Source organism: Herpailurus yagouaroundi, unplaced genomic scaffold, assembly GCF_014898765.1.
Source record: "Herpailurus yagouaroundi ecotype Mexico unplaced genomic scaffold, PumYag 142, whole genome shotgun sequence".
In the NCBI taxonomy this organism is placed as follows: Eukaryota; Metazoa; Chordata; class Mammalia; order Carnivora; family Felidae; genus Herpailurus; species Herpailurus yagouaroundi.
This window is the reverse complement of record NW_024412397.1, coordinates 38403284-38429935: the sequence shown is the minus strand read 5'-3', so window position 1 is coordinate 38429935 and position 26652 is coordinate 38403284. Positions and strand designations below refer to the sequence as shown.

The 26652-nt window shown below is 41.1% G+C and overlaps 1 protein-coding gene across 4 annotated transcripts in view; it reads left to right on the top strand.

The window, feature by feature from the left end:
• Positions 1 to 26652, top strand: part of MAPRE2 (microtubule associated protein RP/EB family member 2) — a 161408-nt gene that overhangs the window by 73551 nt on the left and 61205 nt on the right. For all 4 annotated transcript variants that reach the window (XM_040479082.1, XM_040479083.1, XM_040479081.1 and 1 more), the window contains one exon: positions 17813 to 17940. In XM_040479082.1, coding sequence (XP_040335016.1) covers positions 17820 to 17940 — 121 coding nt within the window. In that variant the 5' untranslated portion in view covers positions 17813 to 17819. The remainder of the gene's footprint in view (positions 1 to 17812; positions 17941 to 26652) is intronic.

Sequence of the window (26652 nt, the reverse complement as noted above, 5' to 3'; positions counted from 1 at the left end):
AAGTATGCTCAATTGTTGAATTCAAATTTAATTTCTTAAATGTTTTAAAGTCTCTAAGTCAAATTAATTCTAGAAACTAAACCCAGAAACTAGGAATGGGGACAAGATGGGGATGCACTTGACCAAATTTCCTTCGTTACATTGGCTCAAATACTGGGTAACTCCTAACATACAACATCTATTCTAGAACTAACTTTATCCACCAACTCTTCTTATTCTTCAGACTTTGTCTACAGTAATAGCTCTAGTTATTTAGTCAAAACGTTCATATGGGCTTCTCTTAAGTAATTTGCTTTCCCTTAATTATTGAATGCTCATGAATTACTTGGTTTTTTTTTTCTTTCTTTAGTTTTCTCAAGTTTAACAAAACATTCTAAACTCTATAGAGACCATGATCCCCCACATTTGTTAAATGACAACAGTATATTAAATTTTGTCATTTGCTCCTGTAAATCCTCAGACTGAAAAAGTGCGAATAAGAAAAAGGAGGCTTCAGGCTTCAGAGGCACCTGGGTGGCTCAGTCGTTTGAGCATCTGACTTCAGCTGAGGTCGTAATCTCTCGGTTTGTGAGTTGGAGCCCACATCAGGCTCCTGCTGCCAGCGTGGAGCCCACTTCAGATCCTCTGTCCCCCTCTCTGTGCCTCCCCTGCTTGTGCTCTCTAAAAAATAAACACTAAAAAAAAAAAAAAAAAAAAAAAAAAAAGGAAAGGAGACTTCAATTCAAGAAACTATTGTGCTTCTACTCTTTACCAAACCCAAGGGTTTTAGCATGAATCTGCTCCTGTTGTTGCTGTACCTTTCTCAGCTTGGACATGGCACAAGTTTTATCCATTCTTGACTCAAATGCTCAGTATCTGCACTTCTCTTGGGGAATTATAGTATTAACACACTGATGCATGAAGTGTGTTAACTTTTGATCTGTAAGAAAGCAATAGGAGAGTGAAGAGGTATTGCAAGGTGTGTGTGTAAACTGATTTTTGTTGGGTACATCTGATACAAAAGTCTGTTAGCCTCTTCATTATAGTGAGTAATGGCAAATGAGTTCATTGATTTAAAAGCAAAATAAGGGGCGCCTAGTTGGCTCAGTCAGTTGAGCGTCCAACTTCAGCTCAGGTCATGATCTCACAGTTGGTGAGTTTGAGCCCCACATCGGGCTCAGTGCTGACAGCTCGGAGCCTGCTTTGGATTCTCTCTCTCTCTCTCTCTCTCTCTCTCTCTCTCTCTGCCCCTCCCCTGCTTGTTCATTCTCTCTCTCTCTCACTCTATCAAAAATAATCAAATCAAAAATAAATGCAAAACAAATAACAAACACCTCTTCTACTCCAGTATCATGGAAGATAGGATTGGTATCTGGTTGCCCAAACGAGTAATTAGGGACAGGAGAGAAGGATGAACTGTGAATCTAGGGTAGAATTTGGGGAGATGGGAAGAAATCTATTCTCTGAACAAACTGTGGATCCTTTTACCTGGGAAAGGAAGTTTTGGGAACGATGGCCTGGTGAACTGGTGACAAAAGTGTGTGCCTGGTTTTGATAGCATTTCCCTATTGAAACACCCATTTGGCTGAACGTTACTAATCTTAGCTTAAATAACTGAAATTTACATTTCCTGTTCTCCTAATGTGCAGCCATCTTGTATGTAATTCACAGGATGTTCTCTGGGGCGGGGCATGGGTTTGATGGAGAAGTTCATCAGTACCTTGTCACATTTATGTAATATTTATGAAGTTTAATGTTATACTGTTTTGCCAATTGGCCATTTTGGTTCTGTGTCAGAGTCTACTATGAGAAGAATTAAGACTAAACCGCATGAACAGGGCTGGAGGGAGATGGAGGTACATTAGCCACTTTGAAGTCTGATTTACCAGAATATATTTTAACACTGGCGTGCACATCCCTCATCCTTTTAGTCTTAATTTTATTGGCATTTCACTTTCCATTTCCATTTCAAAATGTTCTCATGAGTTTAAAAATGAATTTTACCATAATAAAGAGCTTTGGATAGCCTCTAAGAGTGAAATACCAAGAGATGTATTTTTCAAATAGATTTCTCTATACATGTAGTCAAGACACTGATGTCTTTTATTAGGGTTGGAAAAAAATTGTAAGTGGTAATGTACGTGCTCTCTATCCATTTTGACTAAACTAATACAAAAGCATATTGAGATAGTTGAGTCTGAGATAAGTGGTAACCAGAAATGCAAAATATGGTGATTCCTAAAATATTAGCATATTTATATGTTACAGTTGGCAGGTTTTTGAGCCAAAAATCGTTCCCAGTAATAAACTAAGTAGTCACCCAAATCTCTACATTTTGGGCTCTTCTTCAGGAAAACTCATTTGGTTAAAGTGAAAATGTACAAGGAGGCCTTGGTAGAGCTATAAAAAGGAAAAATGGTTTTATTGAAGAACACAATTGTATGCCGTTTGGAGTTCTTTTTACATCCCACTTACTCTAATGACAGAGTAGAAAGGGGCTTTGTTGAGAGAATCAAGAATCCTAGAATCTGCCCCGGCTCCAAATCCCTGTCCTTCCACTCAGCGGTGAGTGGACAGGTCACTAGACCAGAGTCTGTGTGTCTTTTCCTACCTCATGGCATGAGAGCAGTAGCTATCCCATAGCACTGCTGTGCAGACGAAAGGAGAAAATGCGTGTTACACACGCTGGTGAAGAAAAAGACATCGGAAGAGATGAGGCACATGTGTCCCAAGTTTACGAACCCGACTCCTAGAAGCCAATGCCCCTGCTTCCTAGATCAGTGCGCTCAGTGAAGCTGCAATACAGCTACTGAACTTTTCATATCCATGTTGGAGACCTGAAAGATGGCACATTTCTCTGCATGATTCTTTCTTTTTTAGACCTAGAACACTGAGGCCTTGAATCCGCTCAACCCTAATGCATTCCCTCCTAATTATCTCACATACTCTGCCTTACGAGGTATGATTTTAGGTACCCTGTGAATTTCCCCTCCCCACGAAACTCTTCCACACATACATTCATTGGGCATTTACTTTTTGTTGTGCCCCCACTATGTGCCTACTTTAGACAAAGGAGATACAGTAGTAAACAAAATACATTCTATAAAGGATCTGCCTTCGCAGAGCTTACATTGTGGGGGCAGGAGGTGGTGGACAGACAACAAACAGATGAGATCATGACAGGCTAAGTTAGTAGCACAAAGACAAGAACAGTGTGATGTGGGAATACTTGGAGGAGGCCCCTTCAGAGAGAGGATGGTCAGGGAGGGCTTGCTTAGGAGTTAGATTTGAGCTGAACCTGAAGCACGAGATGCAGGTGCTAAGTGCTGGGAGAGACCTCTTCCTTTGCCTAAGGTCTTGAAGGTTTGTCCTTGAAGCTGTCATCCCTCATTTGCTTTTTTCTTAGCAGAAGCCTTAGAGAAGGCAGACAGCTGAAAGTGCTAAGTACCTGAGGAGGCGTCAGCACTCCCAAGAGCACACAGTAGCTAGGAATCTGGAAGGGGGGAGATGGACAATACCAAAGAAAAGAAATAACCTAACACATAACTTTGCCTAGTGTTGGCATTTCCATCACATACTCTTTGGTATACCTTATGCACCTAATTGTATGCATGATGGATTAATGATGAGCATGATCATCCTCCATGGTGGGTGCATCACCCATGCCCTAAAGGGTTGGCCTGGGGTTATGCTGGGGGGAGTGGTAGGGGCACTTGGGACTTGACTGGCAATGACTTGGATCATGGGAGAGAGCTAAGGTCAGGGTGAGAGGGAACAGGGCCAAGTAGGGCTGGGAAAATAAACAGAAGGCATATGGTCAAGAATGAGTGGATGGACTGGGAGCCAAGTTGGGGGCGGGGGTAGGGGGGAGCACTGAGCAAAAGTTGGTGCCCTGAGGAAACCAGCCAAGCGCTGTGGCATGGGAATGAGCTCTGGGTCATTGAAATTATTTTCAGAGCATGGACCAAGCCACCCACTGTTTGAAACAGATGGACATTTAGGCAAATAGAATCAGCTATAATCAGCTGCACTTCTGACCATAAGAAGAAATGTATGCCTGGGGTGTGTGTGTGTGTGTGTGTGTGTGTGTGTGTGTGTGTGTGTAAGGCCGTGGCCTTTTACTCTTTTGTTATATGCCGCTGAGTTTCATATCGGTGAACATCACACATGCCACCAAGAACTGTTTTAGAATTCAAAAATTTCTTCATTCTTGGGATAAAAGCCAAGTTTCCAAGTCATTTCAGGGCTATAACTATTGACTCATTAATTCCAAGTTTAAAAACATCAAAACATATATATGCTGTTTTGAAAGTCGTATTTATTTGTTTTGTCTGCTTAGAATATTGTGGGCACTCAGGCTAAGTCAGGCACCTACTGAATAGTATCTAATGGGGTTCAGGCAGGTAATGACATGGCTGTTAAAATGGAGGTGGATTTTCAAGGCTAGTTATAGAAACTCCTTTCACAGGTGGTGGTTGGAGAAATCTTTTAATCATTCTATTTTTAAATTTTTTTTAATGTTTATTTTTGACAGAGAGAGTGTGAGCGAGGGAGAGGGGCAGAGAGAGAAGGAGACACAGAATCCAAAGCAGGCTGCAGGCTCCAAGCTGTCAACACAGAGCCCGACACAGGGCTCAAACTCATGAACCCATGAGATCATGACCTATGCCGAAGTCAGACCCTTAACCAACTGAGCCACCCAAGTGCCCCTTAATCATTCTATTTTTTAAAAAAGGTACTTGGGGGACACCTGGGTGGCTAAGTCAGTTAAGTGTCTGACTCCTGATTTTGGCTCAGGTCATGATCCCAGGGTCGTAGGATTGAGCCCTGCATCAGCCTTTGCGCTGGGTGTGGAGCCTGCTTAAGATATTCATTCTCTCTTGGGGCACCTGGGTGGCTCTGTGGTTAAGCATAGACTTCGGCTCAGGTCATGGTCTTGTGGTCCGTGAGTTCAAGCGCCACATCAGGCTCTGTGCTGACAGCTCAGAGCCTGGAGCCTGCTTCAGATTCTGTGTCTCCCTCTCTCTGCCCTTCCCTGTTCACACTCTGTCTCTACCTCTCTCAAAAATAAATAAATGTTAAAAAAATAGAGATTCATTCCCTCTCCCTCTCCCTCTCCACTCATACACATGCCCTGGAGCATTCTCTCTCTCAGAAAAAAATTGTACTTGGGATACATGGTGGTGATATGGCAAGAGCAAATTGAATCTGTTTTTAAAAGTAACAGTTAGTTGTAAAAGATAGGAACATCATGAAAGAAAAGAGTATTTTCTGTTCATTTTTACTGAGAGGTGGCAGTTATTAGCTAGAGTTAATACTTCAGAGTGTCAGACTAAGTGAAACTTTGTGCACACATTAAAAGCATTATCATTGAGTGATGACTGATACCGAAGAGCACATTAATAATTGCGGGGGGCTGCCTAGAAAAGCCTGGAATAACAAGCAGGCAACTCCGGCCTCTGATAAAACTCATGTTTGCTCCAGGGTTTCTCCAAGCAGCTTAATAGTAAAGTTTTCCTTTTGTTGGTTTTCTTCACCGGCTCTATGTGGTGAATAGCCTAATCTTGAGAAAATACATCGCAGTATCCGTTTTCACAGAATATGTGTGTTTTATCATTGTGGCCATGTCCTGGTGTTTCTGTCGTCCTTGTCTGGGGTCAGTACTGCGCTCAGCTCTGCTCCCCAGGCTGGTGGAGCTCTCCAGGGAGGGTCCGTGCCTGGAGGAGTTAGTCTTGTGTTGTGTGTCTAATCCCATAACAGTCACAGAGCCCCGTAAAAATAAAACAGATGCACATCTGCCCACAGCGGCTTAAGTGTGTTATTATTACCTGAAGACAATAAATGACCTCTTAAATTCTCATCCCAGCCCTACAATTCATGCATCCGTCAGTTACTCCACAAGTTAAATGGAAGCTCTAATACCTAATTTTAAATGAAACTCAATATGGTTTCTCTGATGTCTCTCCAGGGAGATTTCATCTTGTCAAGGTTTGTCTTTCAGAGATACCCTCTTTGACTCTAGCTTCTCTAGGTCCTGATCTCCCTCCTCATACAAATAGTGTGTCCCTGCCCCCACATTTCAGGTCACAAGTAAAGAGAAAATGATGAATTGAGAATTATCTGGAGATAGTCTTTCCTTGGTGGAATGTTTAAATCCTACTCCTCATGGTATTGAATCTAGAGAATGAATTATGCACAGCTGAAAAGCAGGGAAGTTTCTGGTTCAGGGGACACATTTACACGTCACTCCCTGCTGATGCCCAGTTCATTATGAGGGACAGCCACGGGAGATTTCACATCCGCCTTTTGTTAGAGAGGGAGCCAGGAAGGAGGCACTCAGGCAGAATCGTGTCGTGTTGATACAAGGCTTTTCAAACGAAAACTCCCTGATTTAAGTGTCTGCTGTGGAACTGAATCTCTTTTTCCCCTCAGATTGAGTTGATAACATAGATTCTAATGCAGAAGTGGTCTTGGAGGAAAAGTTGGGGTTTCTTCCTTGGGCTTCATGTTTTCAAAATATTTATAGGTTATTTTAGAATGATGCCACTTGTCAGAGAAGGAAATAGTGAGAGCCAACGATTGGCTAAATCTCTTTGTAAACGTTTATGGTATTTGTGAATCCTTTGAAGTATTTGCAAAATGGCCATTTCTGTTAAAAGGACACAAAATTACTTCTGAATCAAAAGCTATGTTTGCAAGTGTGTTTGAAGTTACATACCCCCACCCCCACCCTTTCTTTACCTGGTAGTAGGAACAGGCCAACCTTGACAAACCTTAAAAACTGAAGGCAGAGTAGACCCACCCATCATGTGAGACAAGAACTAAAAGTGAGGCCTTGACCTGGACCACGTGTAAGTCCAGTGGTTGGTAAACAAAAGGTGTTCTTATGGCTCCCTGGTGCTTCTTCCACCTTGGCATATATGGAAACATGGTACAAACGACTTCTGAGACGCTTTGCAATGAACATTAATACCTGGTCAGCAGGACATGGCTTCCTGTGAAGCAGTGAAATCTTTAAATGTCACTGAGGAAACCACTTGGATTATGGATTATTATAAGGGCTTCAGGAATTCTTATGTGCTCAAACTAAAGTTTCTCGGGTAAAAGAAAAACCCCCATTATTCTTTGTACCTCTTTCCCAGGCTGCTCTTTGTTTTCATTTATGTGAAACCGGGTGAAGGGTGCATTGCATGTGTTTAGCCTAGACTGGTAGAGGTATATTCTCCCAGTGATGGGGGAGCGTGTTGCAAATAGAGATTGTTATGAGAGAGAAGACAGACGGTCACAAATATGGGTATAGCTGTCAGATGTCAGTATAAAATGTGTGAATGGAATGTATTGGCATAGAGTGGGTTGAATTTTCAGAACCTTTTATATTGCATGTGAAGTTTCCAGTTGCATTCAGACTCCTGTAGGCAGTGGCATGAAGAAAGTAACTTATGTCAGGAAGGTGTTTTAATGGTTCCGCCTCAGAGTGGGTTTGGGTTCAATCTAAGCCAAACAGAACCTCCTTACCAGAGCAGCAGACTACAGTAGTCAACCACTTAGAGAGGGCTGTTCTTCTGCAGATGGTCGTGTCTAAACTTGGGAAGCCTGGCAGACTCAGACGTTAGTTGTAGGGGGAAGAAATCAAAATCAAAATAAGTTCCACATGCTTCCTTTCCAAAATTAATTTCTCAGACTCCTCTCCTTATAGCCGCACACCCAAAACAGGACCAGAGCCAGGATCCTGGGACACCTGGCTTATCCTGAGCCTTGCCCAAAGAAACACTATTTCCTTCAAAAGGGAGTGATCGGTCCATGTGTGAAGGGAGGAAATGAGGAAAACTCGCTGCCTCCCACCCCCACCCCCCACGTATGGCTGTGATTTATTTGTAAGGGTTAGGTTGGGGCCCAGAGAGAAAATGAATTATGGAAGAAATAATTTCACTTAAGGGCCACACATGATGTTAGAGGACATCTTCTGTATTTGTCAAAATTTAGAGAGACGCTCCTCTGCAATAATTCACAAACCCTGCCAAATTTATTCTTGGACAACAAAATTGTAGGATATTTTGTAATGGGTTTAAGGGCCCATAACTGGTAAGGTGATAGAATTCATGCTTTGATTTCCATGGTGTGGGGCTTGCCAAGTCTTTATCCAGGCTTTGCTCAGTAGGCGAACTCAAGTCTGTCCCATAAAATTCCTTTTGTTTCAGTAAGCAGAAATGCACTTTCTAATTTATATGGCTGAATGACCGCTGCAAAGCATAGACTGGCTGTACTTCTTTGTGCCCTGCCCACCACCACGTGTTGAATACAGAGACAAAATCAACACATTGGCCCCGGCCTGAGGCTGTCCTTTTTCTGAAGGCACTCTCCATGGGCAAGTCAGAACTGTGACTTTGCGTGCTGGAGGTACACAGGGATTTCTGTTTTTCTGTGTTTTTCTTTCTCCTGATTGCAAAATAGATTTATAGCCAGCTTTGCAGAAAGACCCTCCAAATATCATGAAAACCGTGTATTAATATATTGTGGTTATTGGTTTATTCTTAAGTAGGAACAGTGAATGCGAGTTCATTTTAAAATTTAAATGCCAAAGTATGGTGTCCCAAAGACCATCGTGCTTCAGAATTGTCTTCTGTCTACTTTCAGTGGTGCTGTACTTACTAGGTTTTAAACACACAGTGATCTGGTTAAAAATCTGACTGAAAGCCACAAAGTAGAGGGCTTCCTTTTCTGCATGGATGGCACAAAGAGAAGTGTTTCTGGCCCGGAGACCAGATTGCAGGTTATGGAAGAATAAACTGTTGTTTCTGTGTAAAAGACATGCTGAGGATCCAAACAGAATAAACCTTGCACGGTGTATTCTCTTTATTTTGTAGAATTTGGTATTACTTACCTTTCTTAGCCATTTATATTTCTTGACTGAGTCTTTGGAAATTAGCAAACTTTAAAATTAGTATTTTGAGGGGTGCCTGGCTGGGTCAGTTGGAAGTCTAGGTACTATCTGTCACTGTGCAGAATTAGTACAATATTATTAACTGTATTCCCCATGCCATATATTACATCCCCAGGACTTATAACTCGAAATTTGTACCTCCTGACCCCCTTGACCCATTTCACAGGCACCCCCTCTTTCCCATGTAGCAATTATCACTGTGTTCACTCTAGGAGTCTGGGTTTTGTTTTCTTAGAAGTGAAATCATTTGTCAATCATTCTTATAAGTGAAATTATTTGTCTTTTCTGTCTGACTTAGTGTGAAACTCTCATAGTCAATCCATGTTGTCACAAACGACAAGATTTCCTTTTTTGTGGCTGAGTAGCTCTGGTGTGTGCGTGTATGTGTGTATCATCACATCGTTAAGATTCATGGACACTTAGATTGTTCCATGTCTGGGCTATTATAAGTAATGTTGCAGTGAACATAGGGGTGCATGTGTCTTTTCAAATTACTGTTTTTGTATTCTTTGGCTAACCACCCAGAAGTGGAATTGCTGGATCATATGATAGTTCTATTTTTAATTTTTTGAGGAACTCCATACTATTTTCCATGGTGGCTGCGCCAGTTGATGCCCACCAACACTGTGTGTGGACCCCTTTTCTCCACGTCTTCATCAACACTTGTTATTTCTTGTCTTTATGATGCTGGCCATTCTAACAGGTGTGCAGTGATACCTTTTTAAAAATTTTTAATGTTTTTGTTTATTTTTGAGAGAGGGAGAGAGACAGAGCATGAATGGGGGAGGGCAGAGAGAGGGAGACATAGAATCCAAAGCAGGCTCCAGGCTCTGAGCTGTTGGCACAGAGCCCGACATGGGGCCGAAACTCAGAAATTGCGAGATCATGACCTGAGCTGAAGTCCGACACTTAACCGACTGAGCCACCCAGGTGCCCCGGCGTGCAGTGGTATCTTATTGTGGTTTTGATTTTCATTTCCCTGATGATTTATGGTGGGCATCATCAAAAAGGTGGAGTACCTTTTCGTGTGCCTGTTGGTCATCTGTATGTCTTGGAGAAGGAATGTCTATTCAGTTCCTCTGTCCATTTTTTATTTTTATTTTTTTTTAATTTTTTTTTTCAACGTTTATTTATTTTTGGGACAGAGAGAGACAGAGCATGAACGGGGGAGGGGCAGAGAGAGAGGGAGACACAGAATCGGAAACAGGCTCCAGGCTCTGAGCCATCAGCCCAGAGCCTGACGCGGGGCTCGAACTCACGGACCGCGAGATCGTGACCTGGCTGAAGTCGGACGCTTAACCGACTGCGCCACCCAGGTGCCCCGTCTGTCCATTTTTTAATTGGATTAGTTTGTTGTTACTTAGTTGTAGAAGTTCTTGATATATTTTGGATATTAACCCCTTATTGGTTAATCCATTTACAAATGTCTTCTCCCATTCAGTAGATTGCCTTCTCATTTTGTTGATGGTTTGCTTTGTTGTGCAGAAGCTTTTTAGTTTTATGTAGTTACACTCAGCTATCATTGCTTTTGTGGCCCTTGTCTTTGGAGTCAGATCTGAAAAAAAACATTAAGACCAACAAGCTTACCACCTGTTTTCTTCTAGGAGCTTTATGGTTTCACATCCCATATTCAACTCTGTAATCCATTGTAAGTTAATTTTTGTATATGGGTAAGGTAGTGGTCCAGTTTCATTTGCAAGTAGCTGTCCAGTTTTCCCATCACCATTCAGAGAAGAGATGGTCTTTCCCTGTTGTATAGTCTTACCTCTTTTGTCTTAAATTAATTGATCATACATATATGTGTAGGTTTATTTCTGGGCTCCTTATTCTGTTCCATTGCTTTATGTGTGTTTTTAAAAAAAATTAAAAAAAAATTTTTTTTTACACTTTGTTTATTTTTGATAGAGACACAACACAAGTGGGGGAGGGGCAGAGAGTTGGAGACACAGAATCCGAAGCAGGCTCCAGGCTCTGAGGTGTCAGCATGGAGCCTGAGGTGGGGCTCAAACTCACAAACCATGAGATCATGACCTGGGCCGAAGTCGGACGCTTAACCAACTGAATCACCCAGACCCCTAAAAAATTTTGTTTAATGTTTTATTTTTGAGAGAGCATGAGCAGAGGATTGATCCTAAGTGGGCTCTGTGCTGATAGCGAGAGCCCACTGTGGGGCTCAAACTCACAACCTGTGAGATCAGGACCTGAGCCAAAGTCAAACGCCCAACCAACTGAGCCACCCAGGTGCCCGTATGTGTCTGTTTTTATACCACTACTATTCTGTTTGGATTAATATAGCTTTGTGATATAGTTTGAAACCAGGGGGCATGAGACCTCGGGCTTTATTCCTCTTTCTCAAGATTGCTTTGGCTATTTGGGGTCTTGTGTGGATCCATACAATTTTTTATGTTCTAGTTCTGTAAAAAATGCCATTGGAATTGCATTGAACCTGTAGATGCTTTGGGTAGTATGGGCATCTTAACAATATTCTTCCAGTCCAAGAGTATCTCTCCATTTATCGGGATCTTTTTCAATTTCATTCATCAGTGTCTTGTATGAATTATTTTAACTCCTACCTTCAGAAAGACTGGGTATCCACATTTGTCAGGGAAGACTATAATTCCTGCCCTGCTTTCCTCATAGGATTCTTTCAAGGATCAAAATGGGAGCATGAAATCATTTAAAAATAATAGAAAAATTCCTTGTGTTATCCAAACATTTCTGAATAATCAGGAGCTGGTACTTGTGTACTGTAATCTAGATTGACAGTGAAAAAATTATAATGAAATCTTAGGATTTTAGAATGTCTCCACAGAAAAGCTAAGACCAGTAAATACACTCTCACCAGCCCTGAGTTTAACACTTGGAAAAAGATCAGTTTCCTTCCGTGAACTGTGTGGTCACCTGAATAAATTAGGCTTGAATATGTTGAAGTTGCGCCTGTAGGAAAAATGGGAGCTGAAGGAATTGGGAAGAGCAAAGCATGGATGGCAAAGCAGGAATGGAATTCTTTTTGCATTTTGGAGCCACCTCACTTCCTAGGGGTTAGGAAGAGCACCAGCCCTTCTGCGGAGAGGGGGTCTAGACCCAGCACTCTGCCTCAAAAATCAGAAGGCTTTGCACCTTGAGATGAGAACTAATAAAGGGAGCAAAAGACAACCACAAAGTGAAATGAATTGTGAGTATCTTGGTGACATTTGGAGGAAGGTAGATAAAAATATTCTACTCAGCATGGATTGTAAATAGAAATTATCTGTATGGTTCCATGGCTATTAATTAGTTTGAAGTAGGTATGGAAATCTATTTATTTGATGCATTGTTGTTGTTTTATTTTAGAAAACCTAATAGAAGCTTCTGGCTTTCTGAGTCGGCAGAGCATGTGACACTTGATCTTGGGATCGTGAGTTCAAGCCCCACACTGGGTGTAGAGCTTACTTTTAAAAAAAAAAAAAAAAAAAAAAGGAAAGAAGGAAAACTTAACTTTCCTTCCTTCACCCTCACTCTTGGTCTGCCCTCCATTCTGCTTTTCCCACAGGTCCCCTAGTGCCGGTTGGTCTTACTGTCACTGTTGGGGGTGGGGTGAGTTGATTCTGGGGACTGCAGCTGTGTTAGAGAGCGGATGTGGCAGAGGCTAGAGTGGTGAGTCTAGAACTGATTAACAGATTTTCTAAAGCAAAAATCAGGTGCTATTTCATTGTTTGTCTGGTCTTCCCAATTTTACTTGCTTTTGTAGATATGAAAGATTGTTTATTTAGATATGAAAGATTGTTCCCCTTAGGTGAATGTTATCAAGAAACACCCAGAGGAGGTGTGATTCATTGACAGAACCTCTAGCAAATGAATGACCTGCTTCCCTCTTCTCATGGCTGCCTGTTCCTTTGTTGCACATTTCTGTTAGGAAACCACAGAACATTTCTACTCACTTGTATATAGATTATCTGTCTAAAACACAGACCTGACAGTATTGCTCCTGCTTTGTGGTTGGTTGTTTTTAAATCATCTGGACCAAAAATATTGTCCCAATTTGGCTAGATGTCACCTAGCACAATTCTGGACCCCGATGCCTCATCCTGCAACAATACATTGCACGGTAAAGCAAAAGCTTTTCAGTACTGCCTAAAGAAGAAGCCATCAGAAATCTACATCAACTACCAAAAGTTATACCTGTAAAAGAAAATTAAGCAGTTCAAAATGTTCTAAATTTTGAATTATCTCTACTGAGATTTTACATAATTTACATAGTCATACAAAGTTGACTAGGTATTAAAAGTAAATGGTTTTGTTTAATAAATGATAGACTAAAACAACACACGTTATTAATCAGAAACTCAAAAACCTTTCATATATTGTATAAAAGTAGTAACAATGGTCACATTATCTGAAATGCCAGTATCGTGAGGTTTTGTTTTTTGTTTTAGGTCTTCAGGGGAAGAGAATTTTAGAGGTAAGGGTGCTTCTGGGGATGGATGAATATTTTTATTTAAAAATAAAATCTTTCGCACTGCAAGTAGAAAGCAGATCTTTATTGCTGTGGACTTAATAAGCACTCCAAATAGAAGCCTTTTATAAATTCAAAGATTTTTGTGTAAAACGAGATTTTTCTGTCACATATCGCCGTGCTTAAAAATATTTATCTCTACCATTTGTGACTAAAGAAAGAAGGAACACTTGGAGAAATTCCTGGTTTTAGGTCTAAGGTGAGAAATGTCCAAGTTGGGCCTGGAACATTTTGCCATCCCAGAAGGCAAAGAAGTTATCAGAGACTCCCAGGACCTTGTCAGCAGAACTCAGAAACCAGCTTGAATAAGTTCTTACAAGCTTACACATCAGCAAAGACATAAACTGTGGTGGGTTGAAACATGGATTGAAACCTACTTGCTAGGGGGCGCCTGGGTGGCGCAGTCGGTTAAGCGTCCGACTTCAGCCAGGTCACGATCTCGCGGTCCGTGAGTTCGAGCCCCGCGTCGGGCTCTGGGCTGATGGCTCAGAGCCTGGAGCCTGTTTCTGATTCTGTGTCTCCCTCTCTCTCTGCCCCTCCCCCGTTCATGCTCTGTCTCTCTCTGTCCCAAAAATAAATAAACGTTGAAAAAAACTTTTAAAAAAAGAAACCTACTTGCTAGGAGTTCCTAATTATACTTCAGAATTAAAAACCTCATTAGTCAACTTGGGAGACTATTAGAGAACTACCTCGTTGTTTTGAAAAAAATGGTCAATAAAGCGAATCATATGTTAATATGACCAGTACCTCAGAGGGGAAATTTCTCTTTGTAGAATTATGCTAGGTAGTAAATCAAAAATGAGTGACAGAATATCACTTTGAAGTCTCTAAACAAATATCATTAATGGCTAACAATATCCCAAAAGGAGTCAGACATTATGTGCCTCCTGATGGAAGTTCAAACACTGCAAGTAAGTAGTCCTGCCTCCAAACCCCCAATTAGAACTTGAATCATATCTGGCCTCTAGATCAAATGACCCATTTATAGAATGGCATGCAGTGAGCAAAGTCCAGATTGTGGAAACTGTACAAGACAACCCACTTCCTTCAACTATGTATATATATGTTTTTTTATTTATATTTATATGTTTATATGTATATATGTTTATATTTACATATATATGTTTACATATATGTATTGTTTACATATATATGTTAGAAAGGAGAAGAAATTATAAGATATAATGCATATTTGATATTAAGAAATTATTTTTACTTTTAGATGTGATAATGCTATTTGAAGTTTTTTCAAATGTCCTTATCTTTTAGAGACACATACTGAAATACTTGTACACAAAATGATAAGCTTGGTATTTACTTCAAAATAGACTGGCTTGGGGAATGGAGGGTAGGCTTTGGGATGGAGAGTATTGACTGTAGTTTAAATGGAGTAGGATTGGCCAGTATTAGTAATTGTTGAAGCCAAGAAGTGAAGACAACTGGCTATTCTGTTCTCTCTACTTTCATATGTTCAAAAACTTTCCAAATAGGATTCATATATATAAAATTTTTCAAAATGAAAGTTTATACACACATTTTGCATAAAATTATGTCAAGTGTTAATATGTTGCACAGAACTAGTAAAATCACAAGGTTTCAACCAGGTTTAAACATTAAAATTTTTTTACTAGAGTACCGCTATTAGAATGCCGAAATCTAAAACACTGACAGGGGTGCCTGGGTGGCTCAGTTGGTTAGGCGACCCACTTGGGCTCAGGTCATGATCTCACGGTTCGTGGATTCGAGCCCCACATCGTGCTGACAGCACAGAGCCTGGAGCCTGCTTCAGATTCTGTGTCTCCCCCCATCTCTACCCCTCCCCTGCTCACACTCTGTGTCTCTGTCTCTCGATAATAAACATCAAAAAAAGAAAAAATTTAAAACACTGACAGCACCAAATGCTGGTGAGAATGTGGATCAACAGGAACTCTCATTGATGGCTGGTGGGAATGCAAAATGGGCACAGCCACTTTGGAAGACATTTTAGCAATTTCTTATCAAGGTAAACATTCTTATCATATATTCCATCAGTAGGGCTTTTTGGTATTTACCCAAATGAATTGAAAACTTATTTCCAAACAAAAGCCTGCACATGGATGTCTGTAGCAGCTTTATTCATAATTGCCAAAATTTGAAAGCAACCAAGATGACCTTCAGTGAGTGAGTGGTGCCTTCACACAGTGTAACAGAGCTCAAAAGAGATGAGCTGTCAGGCCATGAAAAGACGTGAAGGAGCCTTAAACGCACATCACTAAGTGAAAGAAGCCAATCTGAAAAGGCTACATGCTGTATGATTCCAACTGTATGATATTCTGGGAAAGGGAAAACCATGGAAACAGTAAAAAGATCAGTGGCTGTCAGGGATTGGTGGGAGGAAGTTATGAATCAGCGGAGCAGAGGATTTTTAGATGGGTGTTGTGTTTCCCTAAACTACTCCGTGCGACACTACAATAGTGGATACGCGTCATATATGTGTGAAAACCCATAAAATATAGGACACCAAGAGTGAACCCTAATGTAACTATGGACTTTGGGTGATAATGATGTATCAGTGTAGGTTCATTGATTGTAATAAATGTACCAGCTGGTGTGGGATGTTGATAGTAGGGGAGGCTGTATGTGTGGGGGGACAAAGGGGGGGTATATGGGAAAAGTCTGTACTTCAATTGAATTTTGTTGTGAACAGCTGTAAAAACCAATGACACAAAACTATAGATAACAAAATATTTTGAACAAAACCTTTTCTGTATATGCCACTCTGATGAAAAGTTGGGGAAATTGGTATCATGAAATGGTCAGAGAAATATATTAATAATTAGTCTTCTTTCCCAGTTTCATAAAGGGGAGATCTATGCAGTTGGGCAGTACATGTCTTCAAATTATTCAAATGTTTTTATACTTTTTGTAAAGGCTTTGTCCAAAGCTTTGAGAGAGAGAGAATGCTAGGTGAGAATTTTTTTCTAATGAAACCTATATGAAGCCTGTTTCTGAAGTGGGTTTTCTCTAAAGCTGATTAAAAAAAAAAAGTTTGTAGCTTACCTACTGCCCTGCTTATCTTACATGGGATGGGGGGAGTGGGGGAGCACATGCCTGCATTCAGCAATTTTATCGAAAGCCTACTCTGTCTGAACTGGACTAGACACCAGGGCTATACAAAGAATAAAATGGACAAAAATCCCTGTCCCCATGGAGCTTCTGTCCTGTGTCTGTGAATAGAGAAAAAGAATAGGAGATAATGATGACACCCCCTTAATGAAGTGGCATTGAGGGGAGCTTGAAAGAAATGAGGGAGAGTGCATCTCAAAACTGGGGAATGGTCCTGGCTGCAGCCACAGCAAATGCAAAAGCCTTGAGGAGGAAGTGAGGAGAGTGCAAAGCCAGAGTCACAAGGCTGGTCTGGATGGAGTGGAGTGAGGGACAGTGACTGGGAGCAGAATGTAGAAAGCCTTGTAAAGCTTGGTAAGAACTTCAGATTGTGCTCTGAGATGAGCAACCAGTGGAGGATTTTTTATTTATTTATTTTTTTTAGAGTGCACACAGGGGAGAGGACAGAGAGAGGGAGAGAGAAAACCTTTAGCAGGCTCCACGCTCAGCAAGGAGCCTGATGCAGGACTCAGTCCCGTGACCCTGGGATCATGACCTGAGCCAAAAATCAGGTGTTGGACACTCAATTGACTGAGCCACCCAGGAGCCCCTGGAAGGTTTTAAATTAAGAGAAAGCATCTGATTTTTGCCAGTAGGATAGCTCTGGCTGCTGTGTTGAGAACACGTGGTGAGGGGGCAAGGGTGCAAGTTGGGAGGCCAGTGAAAAGACTATCGCCCAACATCAGGTGAGCATTGACCGAAGTGTGAAAATACTTGGAAGGTAGAGCCAGTAGAATTTGCTGGTGGATTGGATATGGTGGTGAGGGAGACGGAGGAGGCAAGAGTGGGTGTTGTGTTTTTAGCCTGACCAACTGGATACAGTGGAGCTCCCATTTACATCCCCAAAGAAGAGTGCAGGAGGAGGCACTGTTTGCGAGTGCTTGTAATGAAAGTACAGTGAAGTTGTGTACAAGATAAAGGGGACTGTAGTGCACACGGTTAGGGACCTTTTTAATACCACACATAGACTTAAGGATGAAAATGAGACTTTAAATTACATCAGAAAAATCGGTGTCTCAGGACCTAAAAAACATGGGAGTCCGGGGGCGGGGCGGGGGAGGAGGTATGGGATAATACTGCATGAACAACACATGAAATTTAATGGTATCATAACAAATATGTAGAAGAGAGAGAGAGAAGAGAAAAGACTCAGCCAAAGCAGACATGTTAGGGTCTGGACCAGGGTTCCTGACCTTGAAATGGGTATCTTTTATGTTCCGGAGTTAATTTTTTCCTTGTTTGTCTTTTTCTAGTTGGGGAATGGCGGTCAATGTGTATTCTACCTCGATAACCCAAGAGACTATGAGCAGACATGACATCATCGCATGGGTTAATGACATAGTATCTTTAAACTACACAAAAGTGGAACAGCTTTGTTCAGGTAAGAGATTATTATATTAAGCCTGTATTTACCTAAATGTTTACTACTATCGTCTGGAATATTAGTTTATGAACCACAGATGATACATCTTGGGTGGGGAAAAAAGAATTATCAGTATTGATACATAATTAAAGGGACAAAACTCAGATGTAACTAAAAAATGTGTGTGTGTCGGAGAGGGGAATGATAACGGGCATCTAAGAGCATAGAGGCGTCCCAATGCATATTATGAACGGTTTCTGTAATGCCTTGTAATTGGATTTATAGGCTCTTATCTCTCATCCCATCAGCCACCACTCTTGCGTTCCTAAAACACAAGTTGGGTCTTATAACCCCTTCTTTAAAAACCTTCTGGACACCATGTTGTCCTTCCTATAGGATAAAATTCATTCTTTTGCATGGCTGATAAAGTCCTTTCTGTTCTTGCTGCATCCTGTCTCCTCAGTTTCTACATCTACGTGCCCCCCATCCTGCCTGCTCCCCCTCCCCCGGTGCCTCAGTCCCACAAAATACTCTTTGTTCCCTACAGATGGCCTTTTGCATCCCATAACTTGTTTTCATGCTTCTTTTGCTGAGAAAGTCTTTCTTCTTCTTTTCATTCATGTTAAAATCTCATCGACACTTCATTTTTTTTATTTTTATTTTTTCAACGTTTATTTATTTTTTGGGGACAGAGAGAGACAGAGCATGAACGGGGGAGGGGCAGAGAGAGAGGGAGACACAGAATCGGAAACAGGCTCCAGGCTCTGAGCCATCAGCCCAGAGCCTGATGCGGGGCTCGAACTCACGGACCGCGAGATCGTGACCTGGCTGAAGTCGGACGCTTAACCGACTGCGCCACCCAGGCGCCCCCTCATCGACACTTTAAAATCCAACTCAGTTGTTGTCCCTCTGAAGGGTTTCCCAGATTCCCCCAAAACACGGTGCCCACTCTTCCAGAGTAACACTTAACCACACTGTGCCAGAAGGTCCAGCTCCCACTCGTCTGAAGGAACCAGGAGTCCTTGAGGACAGGACTGTGTTTTATTCTTTGTCAGATGCCTAAGGTGGCACCATGCTTGGTATAAAGTAGGTCTGTGGGGAATACATGTTGAGTTTAAGAAGAAAGTAATTAAGATTTAACATCGATGATAAAGCAGGAGCATGTTCCAAAAACGTGCCACTGATAAAGTAATTCATTCTTGGAATGTTTATCAAAGAAATAGTCTTCCTTTGGAAATAGGAAGTGTATTCTACTTGTGAACTTACAGGTAAGAGATTTCCTCCCTGGCTCTGACATAAAAATGGTGTTAGAAAATATTCCTGAACTGTGTTCATGTGAAATTCCACAAGGCATAACAGGTACAAGGGAGTTAGCAGGTTTAGCTGCCGTAGTGCTGTCTGTGCAACAGAAAGACCTTCTCCTATCTTTCCTAGGGGGTCGTGTGTAAAAGGATTTCATGAAGTGTAGCCAGAATTTGGAAAGCCCCCAGTAAGCCTGAGTCCAACGCCTCCCAGGGAATATATTCTCCTTTCTCCAGGTCAAGATTTGAGAACAGACCAGAGGACAGTCTTTCACTACTATTGACACCTCTTCTCCCGTGATCATTTGTCCCCCGAGGAGGACAGTGAGGTTGGCTGGAACCTACGCATTGCCTCACTCCCCCTCTCTGTGCCCAGGCCTCAAACAAGTCCTATGATTTGTGAGATCGATAATGGATGCTCACCAGCCAGTTCTTTGCCCTTGAGCACAAGCTAAGAGAAGCTGGCTTGGACTGTGAGAACGTACGAGGTATATATTGTTGGCCTGTTGAAATGACTCCCACAGCCACAGTCAGAAACAACCCCTGTTGCATCTAACTCAGCTGCAGATCTCCACTCAGATTTGATGGCACTCTTCTTGCGGTGCATTCTGGAGCACTCCGGTGTTTTAGTTTTGACTTGCTGGGGAAAAACTGTCATTAGCAGTTCGTTCCCTTGTTACTAACTCAGATCCCTTCAGCCTCGTAATTGCTTGGGGTTCGTTTCTCCACAGCACCTGGCACATAACTGTTGCCTCAGAAATGCTCCTTTTAGGGGGAATGAAAATCAGTTTGCAACTGCTAGGGGCAAAGACAGGAATGTGTCTTACTCTCAAAGTGGGTGTATGTACATGTGGATAAGGGGAACGGGGTTGGTCATATAGAAAAGAGGCCAGAAGGAAGGAGTTAGGTAGTAAAGGAGCCCACTAACAGCTTTCTCTCTGATGACCACGGAGAGGTTTTGCTAGCAAATGCAATGAGGGGCCATTTAGGATTTTGAGATAGAGTCGTAATAGATGTAATAGATGTTTGAGTAATATATGTAGTTTCTCTGCAGATCTTTCAGCTTTAGAGTAAGGCGAATTCAACAAAATTTTAAGCAGAATTTTGGAAAGATTCTTCTACAGTTATCTTCAAGCACTGGTATGCATTTTTCAACCATTTGTAGCTACATTGCTATCAAGCATGGGTTGATGGCACACCTGTGGAAACCATTTGGCTCCCTACCGAACAGATAATTGTCATTAAGAAGACTCCCCGGCTACCTAAGGTTACAAGGCTGATGATTTGTTCAGAAGAATAGATTTAAAGGTTCCTTTCTGCTCTGAAACAGGTTTTACTATGATCTCTGTACTACAGAGGGTCACGTGTTTGTTTGTTTGTTTGTTTGTTTGTTTTGTTGTGTTTGCTTAAATCATGTTAATCCATAGGGTACATAAGAGGTCTCTTATTTTAGGCAGTAGTTTCCTGAAACTGTGGACCATATGCATGTATCTCCTGTGGGGCTGCTTAAAAATGCAGATTCTTAGGACCCTTGACCTGGCAAACCAGTATCTCCGGATGTGAAGCCTAAAATCTGCATTTTAACAAGCACCCCAAGTACTTCTGTGCTGTAGCCAAGGGCTTGCAGTGCATTTTAGAGAAACCCCAAACCACTAAAAATGAAGTTAAAATATCCAAAATCTATCAGGCACGGTTTCCTCATTCATAATTTAGTCTCTGATTCTTGAGCAGTGGCATTTAGCAGGAAGATGCTGTCTTTCTATTTATTTATTTATACCCTTCATTGTTCTAGAAGACATTGAAGACAGCTAGGACAGTGCTATTAGGACAAGAACAAACAAATACTGGTGACCTAAGTGATTTCTCCTCATCATACTTAAAAGTAATCAAATTCTTGGATGGTATTTTTCTCTTCAACTTTTATTTTGATTACTTCAGTTGTCTATGTGTGGTTTTATTTTAGTATGCTGTGGTAAAATATAAATTAAGTTCACGTATTTATGGGGCACCTGGGTGGCTCAGTTAAGCGCCCACTTCGGCTCAGGTCATGATCTTGCTATTTGTGGGTTTGAGCCCCACGTCGGGCTCTGTGCTGACAGCTCAGAACCTGGAGCCTGCTTCAGATTCTGTGTCTCCTTCTCTCTCTCTCTGCCCCTCCCCTGCTTGCGTTCTCTCTCTCTCTCTCAAAAATAAACAAACATTAAAAAAAAATTTCATGTATTTAAACTGATTTTTTTTTTCTTATTCAATACAATTACTTCTTTTTGCCAAAGACTTATGCTCTAATTCTGGCAGTCCTCCTTTGGCATTTTTTTCCCCATTTGCATTGTTTTCTATTTCTTTTTTTATTTCCAGCTAAAAGATATCAATCCAGCTAATATTAAAGCGAATGACAGCTTTTCTTTAGCTCATAGAAAAGTAACATACGGCTTCTTCATGTTTGTGTTCCTTTTTCTTCAGAATTTTCTGCCTTCATATAGCTTTTGTTTCTTATAGAAGCATTTTAAAAGTTCTTTAAAGGAGAGGTGTTGTGAGAAGGTCTAATACTTGGAAATAGATTGTAGTAGGTTGCAAAACAATGGAAGTGACTCACTCTTATCTCCTGTTATTTTATCCCAGCGATGTCACCTTATGAAAGTTTGCTCTGAACAGTAAATCTGGGGAGGTGCCTAGGTGGGTCAGTTGGTTGAGCATCCGACTTCATTTCATGATCTCAGGGTTCTTCGGGCTCTGTGCTGACAGCTCGGAGCCTGGAGCCTGCTTCTCATTCCCTCTCTCTCTCTCTCTCTCTCTGCCCCTCCCCACTCATGCACCCATGTGTTTCTCTCTCTCTCTCTCTCTCTCAAAAATAAACATTAAAAAAATTTTGAACAGTAAATCTGGGTCATATAAATCATGTGCATATTTAGTTGGCATTCGCTTCTTGTGAAAAGCAACCTTTATGTCTCAAGTAAAAGATTAGGCTGTATAAAATGGAGAGCAGTAGGGGCGCCTGGGTGGCGCAGACGGTTAAGCGTCCGACTTCAGCCAGGTCACGATCTCGCGGTCTGTGAGTTTGAGCCCCGCGTCAGGCTCTGGGCTGATGGCTCAGAGCCTGGAGCCTGTTTCCGATTCTGTGTCTCCCTCTCTCTCTGCCCCTCCCCCATTCATGCTCTGTCTCTCTCTGTCCCAAAAATAAATAAATGTTGAAAAAAAAAAATTTAAAAAAAAAAATGGAGAGCAGTATATCAGTGGATGTGAATACTACCTATAATAACAGGACACTGTACTGCTCACCTAAATCTGTTTTAAAGATGAACAATATATGTGGGTTTCCCCATAGTTGAATAGGGGGTTGAACCACATGAAGTACTAGGTTAATTCAGCTTCAGAACACTTTGTTGTATACTTTGTAAAATTCCTAATGCTTTTAGTGGGGTTGAGATACCTTGTGTTTACTTTAGTACACAGCTCAAACCAGTGAACTGAATATTTTATAAGGTACTACAGAGGGAGGATGGACAGCATGGTGCTAAAAATCCCTAAAAACAACTTTAACAACTTGAGATACCATACTGGAGGTGGCAGGAAAGGTAGTAGACTCTATGGAGGGGAGGAATGGGAAAAAATGGCTAGAGGAGTTTGATGGGGATGGAAGAAATGTACCTTTTCCTCTCCACCCCTCTTCCCCTGTTCTAATATATCAAATCTCCTTTGAAACATTCCTTTGACATCCATTTTTCTGTGTTGCCATCCTCTCCTATGATCTGGGACCTAAAGCAGCAAAGTCATCGGGTCCACTGCTGAGTCACTGCCTGTGCTTGACCAGCAAGCACGTGACCAGTGGCTCTCCCATACCTCCAAAGCCTAGTGCAGACTGCCCTCTTCTCTCCGTGCAACCTTCCCTTCCTCCTCCTCACCCACTTCTTAGGACAAGCAAACCACTGACTTTTTGCAGATTCAGAGCTATAAACCCCAGTCAGGTGGACACTGCCTGTAGCGTTACTATACTGGTTAACAGTTCATTGATCTTCCTGAGCATTTTAGTATCTTAGTAAAGTGTAATTTGAACTAAACTATTTTTTTTTTTTGCGCTGGAAAATTTAGGTGTTTTTTTTCACCAGCTTAAAAAGAAAGAGAAATGACCACTATTTGACTGAAGTTTCAATTTGTGCTTCTCCAAATTGCCCTGTCTTGGATCAAGTTTCTGGTGTTTTTTCTCTTCTGGGAAAACTTGTGGATTCAGCTGGTCATATTGCAGTCACTGTAGTCACATTCACAATTCTGGGTCCTTGATGGCTCTCTGGAAGGAGCGAGGCTTCAACAGAAACACTCTGGGATTCACAAAGGTGTGGCTGTCTGCCATGCCCCAGGGCCTGTACAGGTGCTGTGAACCTTAGCAGAATATTCTTTGTGACCATTTTCGGCTACAGTCTGTGCCTGTTAAATAGGTTAAGCCCATCCTATTGTGGTGTCCCCTGTGCCTTCTTTTTTTGTCCTCAGAGACCTCTTTCAGGAGGACAGGTTAGTGATGAAATCAGCTCAGAGTCTAAATTTAGTAGACCTTCTCTTGTTGGCTCTCTTGAACTGAAACCAAGTAAGGATATTTCATCAGTGTCTGATAGCTCAAGAGCTTACTTAGCTTTATAACATCAGACTATTATTTGCTGTAAGAAATTTAAGTCATCCTGGATTGTGTTACTATTATAGATGTAATTGTATTATAATGGAATATTGTTCATATTGGTGCTGTATTATGTAGAGAGGTAGGTTTTTGTTTGTTTGTTTGTTTGTTTGGGGTTTTCTTTGGTGACAGTTTCTTTCTCCAGTTCTATTTGACTTCATTTAATTTTAAAATCCATTTACTTTATATCTCCGCCTACTGACTAATTAAAAGAGTAAGGGGGCAAAAAGTAAGTTGGGTAACGGTAGGGGTGGTCCAGCCTCAGGTTCTATCACTGCAGTATCCCAACTAATGCCTAGGATGAAAGGGAGTTTGTTTTTTGAGCAGAATATGAAATACTCTAGTTTTTTTTTTTTCCCCTTGTAAATTTGTTTACATATATCTTGATACTTTGATACTGAAAGTAAACATGAGTTGGTGCTTTTGTGTTTTTGTTGGGGTGTTTGTTGGGGTGTATATGCATTTTACCTTCATTGATCAAACTGCCCCTATAAATTTTGTTTTTTATGTATATGGAAGATACGTCTTTGAAAGCAGTCAGCCGCATCTTCATCTAGCTCATACTAAGGAGTATTTGGTTCTGATAATCAGTTGAGTTTTATTTGGCACACATGTTTTGAGCCTTTCCTTGGGCTGGGCCCTGGGAACCCAGGTATATAAGACATAGTCATGGTCTTCTGGGAGTTCAGTACCGCAGGGCACTGTCCTTGCAAAAGATTAGAGACAACACTGTGGTAAGTGCTGCTTTGGAAGAGCTTTGGGTATACAAAGAAGGGGTGGGGGTGGGTCATGAGGAGTTTGTGGAGAGAGACCTTCCTGCAGGTTCTTTGGGAGTTGGGTGGGTGCTGCCTGGATGACTTAAAATGGCCACAGTTTGGGAAAGACCTCAGAAGTCCTCCCTCTTGAGTCAGATAGGGTGACCAGTAGATAAGATAATATGTGTTTTATTAGGTACAGCCCTTAAATACGTGAAGCATGTTGTCGTCTCTAAGAAAAAGAATTTTTCTTCATGATTTCATCATAGGAGTATGCAAAGATTGTTTTTACTCTATTTGAAGCAACTATGCATACATGTGAGATGTTCTCAGGAAACCATAGAATTGCTCATTTCTTTTCAAGAAAGGCAATACGTACTTCAATTTTTTTTTTTTTAATTTTTATTTACTTAAGTAATCTCTATACCCAGTATGGGTCTCAGACTCCCCAACCTGAGATCAGGAGTCACATGTTCCTCTGACTGAGCCAGCCAGGTGTCCCGCAACGAATATTTTAAATTCCATAATGCCAGTCCTCTGTGATGACTGTTCAGGTCCCTAACTAGATAAGTTTATGTGACTCCATTAATATTTTTCACAAACACAGATCTACAGACACGTCCTTTGTGTACTTACTCATTTCTACTGGAGTCTCTCATAGGTAATGATGAACACTGGGGAAATAGGCTAGGGAAAACACATCACCTGGAACGTGCTTATTTTATTGAAGACTGGCAGTATTTACACTTAACAAAAAACCAAGGCACATGTAATCACAATGAACTAAATATAGTATCTTAACAGAAACAAAACTAATTAATGACATATTATTAGAAACCCAGATGATTACCTTTGAGAATTCTAACCAAATCACAAAAACTTAGTAATTATATGAATTTGTACAAAGTGATCCCTTCAACTCTAGACTTGTATCTCATTATTTTCGCTTACCTGAGAAAATTCTCAGATGTCATAGATGAATGCAGTCTGAGTTCTTAGTAAGTATATTGCTATTCCAGAAACTCATTATCATGTAATTTCGTGGATTCAGGTTCTCTTTTCTTCTAATCTATAGTAAGACTCTACTGAGTTTTACCTGCTCAAAAACCATCAGTGAACCCATGGTTATGAATCTAGAGATGAGCACTGTTGTAATGTGGGTAAGTCCATCTGATGAGGGTGGTACTGATGGAAGTAAAGGGCCTAGACTACGCATGCATCTCAGAAGCCCCAGCATTGATTAACTCCGTCAGGTACACTGCCTGGAGTCCTGACTCCATGGTCCCAGGACTCTTGGTGAAGAGTTTGGGAAACATCATGCTGGAGTCCAAGGACATGGCAGATTTTAAGGCTTCTTTATAATTCATAATTCTAATATCAGAAACCTGTAGAGCCCCTTCTCCTTGGATTTTTGTCTCTGTTTTATAAGATGTTTGCTTACTTTAAAAGCGTGTGTTTATTTTGAGGTTATTCACCAAGATGTATAAAAACAAGTATCTTAAGTTTTAAAAAGTGTGTTCCAATATATTGTGAGCTGTTTTGATTTTTCCAAAGCTGTCATTTACTTATAAAACATTATTTGGTATTCATATTGCTCTTTTTCTTTGCCTTTTCAGCTAAAACCATCTAAAGACTTTAACAGGAAGAGTATAAAATTGGGGAAAAACAGTCATTTCCTTTCATAAATGAACTTGTGATTACTTAAGCACCTCATATGTTTATCTGGGGAAAGACTTCAGGCCTGGAGAAGCCCTCGGATGTTTTTGAGTAGATAAACTGGAGGATCTTGGGAATGTGTTCATAGCCTTCCTGTGCTGGTGGGAGGCCAAGGACCTCCTTTTGTTCTTTGGTTCTTTGCCCTCTGAATCTAAAACATGCATTTTGGAGATTCATATTTCATATCTGAAACAATCCAATCCAATCCTGTTCATTCTTATAGCTCTGATGATCTTAACCAGGAACATAATGCATAGTTGTATACTTGAGGGGCATGATAATGCTGTCCTAAGGC